This window comes from Morone saxatilis, unplaced genomic scaffold (genome assembly GCF_004916995.1).
Source record: "Morone saxatilis isolate NCDOM2014 unplaced genomic scaffold, NCSU_SB_2.0 Contig17, whole genome shotgun sequence".
NCBI lineage: Eukaryota > Metazoa > Chordata > Actinopteri > Moronidae > Morone > Morone saxatilis.
In genome coordinates, this window is record NW_023339729.1 from 19,433,644 (window position 1) to 19,442,652 (window position 9,009).

General features: G+C 38.4%; 1 protein-coding gene across 7 annotated transcripts in view; it reads right to left on the reverse strand.

Moving 5' to 3' along the window:
* Positions 1 to 5,461: 5,461 nt before the first annotated feature.
* The window catches only part of uso1 (USO1 vesicle transport factor), a 19,975-nt gene continuing 16,427 nt past the window's right edge, over positions 5,462 to 9,009 (reverse strand). For all 7 annotated transcript variants that reach the window (XM_035660213.1, XM_035660211.1, XM_035660210.1 and 4 more), the window contains 5 exons: positions 8,864 to 8,929; positions 7,900 to 7,998; positions 7,701 to 7,805; positions 7,267 to 7,482; positions 5,462 to 6,224 (listed from right to left, as the gene is read on the reverse strand). In XM_035660213.1, the coding sequence (XP_035516106.1) occupies positions 6,150 to 6,224; positions 7,267 to 7,482; positions 7,701 to 7,805; positions 7,900 to 7,998; positions 8,864 to 8,929 (561 nt within the window). In that variant the 3' untranslated portion in view covers positions 5,462 to 6,149. The remainder of the gene's footprint in view (positions 6,225 to 7,266; positions 7,483 to 7,700; positions 7,806 to 7,899; positions 7,999 to 8,863; positions 8,930 to 9,009) is intronic.

The following is a 9,009-nucleotide window of genomic DNA, read 5'->3' on the forward strand; positions in this document are numbered from 1 at the left end:
AGGAGGGAGGGGCGATCCAGGTTGATTTGAAGCATACTGTATGTTTAAAGGGTGAGAGATAGCATGAAGTGCCGCTGAAAAGCTGACTGAACCGACATAGAAACACCGATTTAAACGCCTTCATATCAGCTTTTTCTCCCCTGCAGAAATGAGGCCAAATAAAAATTCTTATATAAACTCATTTATTTATTTATTTTCATTTTTTTTGCATCCATTTTGGTTGTTTTAACCACATATGTGTGAACTTTACACAGGGGCAGTCCTATAATGTGTTTTTTACTCACATTTTGTTCCTTTAGATTCACAAAACTATGTATAAACTCTACTTAATCTATCTAATAAACTCTACTTAAAAAACAATTTCCCCCTAGGGGATCATTAAAGTATATCTTCTTCTTCTTCTTCTTCTTCTTCTTCTTCTTCTTTTCTTCTTCTTATAAATATTGTGTATTTTTAACCTTCAGCCTGCAGACCCTTTATTATATCATTCTAATATTTCTTAATTTTTTTCTCTATCTGAATTAATGTGTGCTTAATATATTGGGGTCATACCAAAGCACCACATTCAGCCTATTTCGTGTTAACAGATTAAACTATTGATGGAGTTCATGTTGCAGGGGTCCCAGTTTACAGTATCACACATTATTGGGGGGGTTAGAGGCACTCTGTCAATCAGTCACGCTGATTTCTTTGTGTCCCTATTTTTGTTTAACACATTTTCCAGATGACAAATATTACATAAAAATGTTCTGAGAAGAAATAAGTTAAATCTTTGTTGTTTCTTACTGTAGTTTATTCTTGAGGTCCCCAGGGGCCGCAGTTGGTAGTCCTTGTGTATTAAATATGTTTTTATTGCGGGTTATCAGTTATAGTTTTATGTGAATGAAAGACTTTTCGTTTGTGTCAATATTTATAGATTTGGATAACTATCTTTAAAAATAGTCAGATTCAGTGTCTAACATGAGATTTGAGGAAACTTTTACAATAACAATGTTAAAGTGTCTTCTCTGTATTTGTCATTATTTTACATTATAAAGGTTTAAAGTGACTTCACTTTAAATGAATGGAAATGAATATGTGTTTAAGGTTATTTACACATGTTTTATTTGATTGTTTTATTAATATCATGTATATAATGTGATTTATATGCCAGTAAGATTAAATCCAAAACAAAACAATCTCTAAAGTACATACATTGTTTATTGAGTTTTGTTTATTTTTACATCTTTAAACTGTTCATTTGTGGTTTGTCAGTGTTGTTTGTTCTTATATATTTTATTTCTTTTAGTCTCATGTCATTTGTTGCTGTGTGCACTTCAGTATAAAGCACAATGATTTTCTTTGTAATGAAATTATGTGCTACATAAATAAAGGTTCCTTGCCGTCCTAAGATCAAACAATTAATTAAAACAATTAAAATCTTTGTGCAGGAAGAAGAAAAACAGTCAAAAGTTCTAATTGATTACCTTTACCTAAATAATATCAAACACATTAAAGATATTAAAAGTTTTCTTAATGCTCTGAGAAATATGTAATTTTTACCCAGATAAGGAACATTATAATATTTGAAAGAAAGTTAGCCTTTGCTAGTGAGATGTTTGGGGAAAAACTCTGAATGAAGCTGTCATGTGTAGCCTTTACTGTGTGTGTAAACTCTATTTGTTGGGTATAATACTGTCCAATAATCACAACTTTTCCACAAATTTGAGTTTCATCAATCGAAGCAGCCCCCCATGTAAAAATCATTATTCATCACCAAACTACTAACAATTTTATTCTCACTGGAAAAAAGTTGCCTTTGATTAATTTGACGAATTATACAGAAAAGTTGCAGTTGTTTCCATTTTTTCCCACAATTTATTTTAAAAAAAAGTACCTCAAAACATTGTAACATGCATCACCACTTTTCAGAAAAGCTGCCATCAATGAGCCTTTTTAGGCCACAACAATCCCATAAAAAAAAACCTGTGAAATCCGGGAAGGACTGGAAGAGCCTCACAGATCGGTTTTGCCTCAGGGCTCTGAAACGGGTGTAACTGCATGATACATATCATAGTACTTTGCATGGATTCCATATGTTGTTGGCTTTGTGTGTGTGGACAGCTGCCTTAACTGATGGTGGAAGAAACAAACCACATTCACTCATAGAGGGATCATTTCGAGACAATCAAATGTAGATTCTCAGCTCCAGGTGAGAAAAAGTCAAAGCTAAACAAAGTTTTTGCTTAAATACTTACTATTAGAACCCTAAATGTAAACAGTCAGAATATTTAAACATTAAATAAGAACATATAAACATATAATATGTCATTATGTGAGTGATGTTTGGTGCACATCTTTATTTGAGGGTGTTTGTTGCCCCCTGGTGTTGAAACACAGCCATCACAAGAGTATTTTTTATTATTAACAATCATACAGATTCAGTGTTTTCTTCTCATTGTTCTGTTTGAACTTTTCTAATGCAGGACGAGCCCCTTTTAGAGAGTGAAGGCTTCACCGTGCCCATATCCTGTTTATATCTTAAATAATAACATAAGAAATAACTATTTCATTTAGTTTTCCTCACAGAAATGAATGCAATGTTGAGACCTACTGTGTATATTTTTAAAGTTTTCTTACAACCCTTAAAATCAAGAAGGCCTTGCGACTCCCTGTGAAGCTTTGGCGACCCCCAGCTTAGGAACCACAGCTCTAGGGTTCCTTTCCACGGTGGCCTTTTTTCTGCCCCTGCTCAAACAGGCTGAGTCCGCCACTGGCCTGTCAGGCCCAGGGGTGAGCCTCGTCATCTGGGCAGGGCAGTGTGGAAACATGGCAAACAAGATGTTTTTCTACATGAGAAGTCTTTAGGCTGCTTACAGTACATTTAGGCGTGGTTTTACTTTTAAAAATGTGTCTCCTCGTGCCCCTGAGGCTCAGTGGTCAAATAGCTGAACTGCTCGGACAAGTTGTCTGGCTTCTGAATTCTATCCGGAGTGTAAAACAAACACAAATACCTTCATAAACACAGCCGTGGGGTTTGTTCGTGCAGCCTTCACGATTCTCAGAGGAGCTTTTTCTGACAAACGGAGCCTGAAACTTTGTGTCTTTAAGAGATAATTCAGTTAGAAACTGCAAGTATGCAAATGAGACTATTAGTCTTATCAGTACCTACTCATAATGTTGCCAAGCGCTTTGTCCAGGTGTCCAGTGAGAAGCCTGAACTGTTTGTGTCATCTTAATCACTTTCTCAATCTGCAGCCATCATTTTAAACATTGCTAAATAATTTATCATAAAAAAAAACTGATTTGGTGAACACGACTGGGTTGAAATCTGTAGAATAATATCAACAGGTTTAAAGGTCAGGCTCATATAATTAAATATTTTAAATTGTTGCTGCTGGTCTCCCTTTAGGTAACATTTGGAAAGTGAGTGTAGACGTATACGTGCACTGTGGACATAATCCAACGACTCACTGTTATATTGTGGACGTCACTATTAGTTTGTATGGTGTCCAAAACATTATGTTTTAGGAAACTGTAAGTTATTCAGTTATTCAGCTATTAATGAAGGGCTGGACCCAGATGACAAATTATACTCAGCAAGGGGAAGAAAATTAGCATATATAAAGCAGAATATTAATATTTTATGCTTTTAAATAAATTAAACTTAGTGTGATGTCCCTTCAGTCTCTCTGACTGGACCACAGCAAAACTTCTGTTACTGGGGGAAATATCACAATCTATTATAGGGCCACTCTAACTTTGTCATGGGGGGTTGTTGTTTTTTTCCGTGTGTCGTCGTTTATTCAGTCGTGTCACCTCAGTGACTCAGTTAACTAACTAACTAATGGTCTATGGACATAAAGAAGGTCATAAAGGTAAATTCTGTGAACTCTACTCCACTCATTTGTTGTGTTAAGGTTTCAGAATGATGAAGACAGTTGGACAATTAGATACTAAATACGATACAGGATCTTTTTCCCCCCTAGGAAACTATGTTTTACCAAAATAATGGACATATTTTGGGTCTATTATTTCTAAAGGCTTGAAAAATAGTGCATTTAGCTTGTATAATTGGGAAAAAATCTCCCTGGGGAGCATCCTCCCAGACCCCCCTAGGTTTGAGCTAACCTCCAAATGTTTACAAGGTCTGGCTCCCCTGCCTGGATGGCCTCCTTTTTAGGATTTGGTGACAGATAAATTGCTGAATATAAAAGAGCGCCATATTGTGACAGAGCAGAGGAACACAACTCCTCGTCGGGTTTGGCTGTATCTTTTCTGGCGTTTAGTGTCAATGTTGGTTTATCCGTGTCTTTTTGTCAACCTATAATCGTAATGTCTAATAGGGCTGCGTATCAAAACACAGTTCTTTACAAGAACTGACCAAATAGACCTTTTTCACAGCAGCCATTTTGACGTGATGAGGTCCAACAGAGTAAGGTGCTGCTATGGTGCATGTTGGCTGACTGGAAAGGCCCTGCTACACTAAATGGAACACAACCATAATCATTATCATTGGTAACACCTGTGTTCACCCTACTATTTCATGTCAAAATGGCTGCTGTGAAAAAGGTCTATTGTGTCAGTGTGCGCTGAAAACGACTGGGTTTATGATGACCATAAAGCACAACGTCTCCAGTTCGTATCCAGCTGTGGACCTCTGTTGTATCGCTCTCATCCTTCGTTTCCTGCCGTATCTTGTGTATCACGTCATAAAAAAGCAGCCCAAAAAAAAAACCCTTTCAAGATGGCACTGACTGCTTGATCAGACTTTTACTTTATGAATACTTCGGTCATACATTTCCTTCATGTACATGTGTTTGTGTAAACATGTTAAACAGATGTTACGGTTTTCAAAAGTTTGTTTGTATTTTATTACAGGCGACTGGGGCTCAGGAGGTCGAGCGTCCACTAATCAGAAGGTCGGTGGTTTGATCTCCGGCTCCTCCCGCTGCATGTGGAAGTGTCCTTAACCAAGATACTGAACCTGATCCTGATGCTCCTGCCATGTGTGTGAATGTGGGTGAATGTAACATGTGAAGTCAACTGTTTGAGTGTTTGGAAGACTAGAGAGAGGTGCTGTATAAGTGCAGTCTGTTTACCATTTATATGAACAAAAAGAAAAACATGTTTATAATCAGCAGCGGTATTAAAAAAGTATATTTCTGGTATTGACAAGTCCTAGAAATGTCAGAGGTCTTTCCAAGCAAATCTAAAGTAGTGAGGAGCCGATGATATATTTATTTGTATTGACGTATCCAACGTTAACCAACTCAGACATAAATAATCCTTAAAAGACAAAAGTCTCATTGTGGATTTAGTAAAATTTTATTTATCTACAATTATTCCTCCATACAGGCATACAGACTGATAGATTCTTTATTCATTTCAATGTGGCTCATAAATTGATAAGTTACACAATATCATACAGAAGCTGGATGCCAGAACTGGACAAAAAGTTGCAAAAATATCTTTTTTTGTCTTTACATCTTTTCTGTCAGTGTTTTGCAGCATATTGTAGAGCGGTTAGGTTGTGTCGTCAGAGTGAAATGGAACAACAGTGAGTGCTGAAATACTGTAACACGCTGAACTGGAAATGATCGGGGTGTGAAGGTAAAGTCAGGGAGCAGCACAGTGACATGTTGCAGGTGCATCTGGTGAGGGCAGCAGAGCAGGATGGGAAAAAAAAAAGCCTGAAGAGCTCACCAGCATATTTATGATAAAACGAGGATAATATCAAATCTGTTTATAGTTGCTTTTTTTTGTTGCTACATTTTAAATCCTCCTCTCAGATAACTTGTGTGTGAAAATGAACCTACGCTATATGACAGTACGTTACAATAAACACAAGACTGGTAAAAATCCATCACAAACTCGATGGTAAAAATGGCAGAGATGAATGCACTGACAAATCTTTTTAGCTGTCACTGAACAACCACATCTTGAACACAAAAAAAATGTCCAAATAACTAACATGTACATGTGATGTGAGAAAGGAGGTGAAGACAAATGAAGATAGCATGGCAGCTGGAGAGAGAAACTGCTTCAATATATTAGTCCTATGCTTCAGTTTCTTACGTGTGTTCATGTCTTTTCTTGCCCGCTGGCAGACAAATTCCCATCTCTCGTCTTTTTGCTTCTTTTAGTGTTTTTTTTCCCCTCTTTCCTCTCTAGTCCTCATCTTCTTCATCCTCCTCGTCGTCGTCCGTTTGGTCCCTGGCGTCGAGGTCGTCTTCATCGTCCACCTGCAAGGAAAGTGTCACATTCTAACTAAAGCAAAACACACAAAACACAGCTGAGTGGCCAGAACACAAAGCGATTCACGACCTCTCTGCTAACGCGCACTACCACCGCGGCTAACTGGTTAAACTGGGAGCTACAAAGACTAGAAGCACATTGCATTGCAACGCCTATTTTCACCAACATACACATGTTTTCGTCCTGATAGTCAGGGAAGATGACACAATAATGAGTAAGTACAGAGGTTGTTTCCTTTATACTATCTCCATTCTGAATCCACCTCCTGATAAACGCTGGATCAACCAATCAGCTGTGGTCCTCTGCAACCTACAGATACACATAACACCGTTCTCTATGTAGTTTTCCAGAGACATACATAGAAGAAGCTTTAGGCGACCTCTGCGATCCTGTAATGACACCAATTTGGGTGCATGATGGTGCCAAAACAGAAAAAAAACATCCATCAAAAGCAGCTGCCGTTGCTTATTCATGACCCCACATTATTTTGATGAGATAGTGGATGTAGAGTCCAGGGCGACAGGGTAACACGGGCAAGGTAGCCTCGCAGCAACAGCATCACCTTTACTTTTTAATTAGTTAAATATTTGTCTCATTTTGTTTTTTCTTTTCTTTTAATAGTTCAGTTAGCTTTACAGCTTTATTACAGCGGTTTCATTTATTGTCAGAAATATGTTGATTTAGTCGTAATTTACGTTTTTAGAGCTTAGTTATTTTTTTAGTTTTAGTCTTGGCGTTATCGTGCAAATGTTCTGTAACAGTTTTCGTTACCACATTTGTGCGATTTTATTTCCAGACTATCAGCACCAACGGGCCGCCAACTAGTTGTGACTACTGTCTGCACAATAATCATCACCTGTGGTCCAACATTTAGTAAAATAGACCTAATTTCAAATGTTATTACATATTTTTCTACTCTTGTCATTCAATCGAACTGGCAGCTTGGATGAGTGACGTTTCACAGCAGTAAAGCCTTTCTTTCGTTTAAACTATTTAGAAAAAATAATGTAATTCTGATAGTTTGTCTACCGTCTCTCCCAGGTCTTTGAGTCTCAGTTTGAGGCTGTTGATCTTCTGGTCCTGGTCTGCCAGCAGCATCAGCAGGTCGTCCTGCTCCTTCTTGGACTCCTGTACCTCCGTTTGCAGCTTTGCTTTCTCCGTCTGCAGGATGGCCACCGTGCTGGTGGCTGAAGCCAGCTGCTGCTCCAGCTCCGCTCGGCTCTGCGACGAGCTCTTTCCCTCCTCCTGAACCAACAAACAAAAGGGAAAGGGACAATAACAGACAGAGGGAGATAGATGTTGAATAGAGTAATCCATAAATACAAATACTTTATACTTTAATACTTTCCAAGAGATCAGAGCCAACTGGTGTATATATACATATTGGGAGTAAATCAGGGTGAAGTGATGGAATGCTTCAGAGATCACAGTCAGACATTTTGTTGAACAATTATTCTACACACCTTGAGTCTCTCTGTCTCAGTCGTCTGTGCTGCGAGTCTGCTCTCTAGTTCTGCTATCTTGGCAGCGTCTAATGAGCCGTCACTGCCGGGGACTGCAGCCGAGGACTGAGAGAAACCAGTGGAAGGTTCGTTAATTCAGCCTCTGTTAAGAATAATGTGATATATTTGGCACAAAATGTCATATTTGCAGTATATTTACCCCAGCTTCAGCTCTTCTCAGCAGCTCTTGTCTCTCTGTCTTCATCTGGTTGATTTCTGCCGACTGAGACTGGACCTGACTCCTCAGAGCCTCCAACTCCTGCAACAACAAACAAAGTCAGCCAACACTTGCAAAAATATACGCAATTTATAAAGATCTAAAAGTAAGAAAAAGCTTTGGATTGAAGTTTTAAGGTTAGGTTTAAGGTTAAGTCTCATGGTATTCTATAGAGACAGAGTGCATTTAAGTTCCGCCCACACCGGAGGGGAAAACAATTCATCGCTCTCCATTGACTTGTATTGCATGAAGGGGCCTCCTTGTCATTTTCCATCTGCTAGCAAACAGAACGGAAACAGAAAAATGCATAAAAGCTGCTGTGTGGTGGGATGCACTACCAACAGAGTAAAGAACCCAACTAAAAAGCTGGAAAAACTGTGGGATTCCTACACTCAGTTTGTAGGAAGCATTTTATTTTTCACTGTAGAGGTTGAAGGTAACCAAGCAAGGCCCGGTTTTGGTCTTTGTTAAAATGATGATCTTACCTGATGATTTGATCAAATAGTTGTAAAAATAAAAGTATTTTACTTCTGGCCATTTAGTGGGATAATTTCTCCAAGAACAGTAAGGTAAGAGAAGAAGGGAAACTGAGATAGACCGACAATATCGTCAATATACCTTTTCCTCTCTGGTCGACATATGGTGCTAAAATAATCCTCTGACATGCTGATATCTAATGTTTTTAGCTAGCTACAGCCATTCTGTGTCAGCTCATGGGTGCATATTGTCGTGCTGACTGTTTTCCCCTCCGGTGCCCTTTATCTCTATATTTTTGTCAGAGACCAACAATGATCCTAATAACAAGTTTTGTCTGTCTAGTTAAAGCCTGATATATCTTATTCCACTGCACAATAGACCTCCATTCTTGAAACTGGGCAAAGGGGAAGTGTATAGTGATGAATCTCACCTTGAGCAGTTCTGTGTTGTCTGATCCTCCAGTTGAACCTTCGGCTGTCTGTGACGCCTCAGACCTCTGCAGTGAAAACATAGTAGTGATACGCTGTAATGTCATTATCACTGTGACAGAATAAAAGTAAAACTGAACACACGACT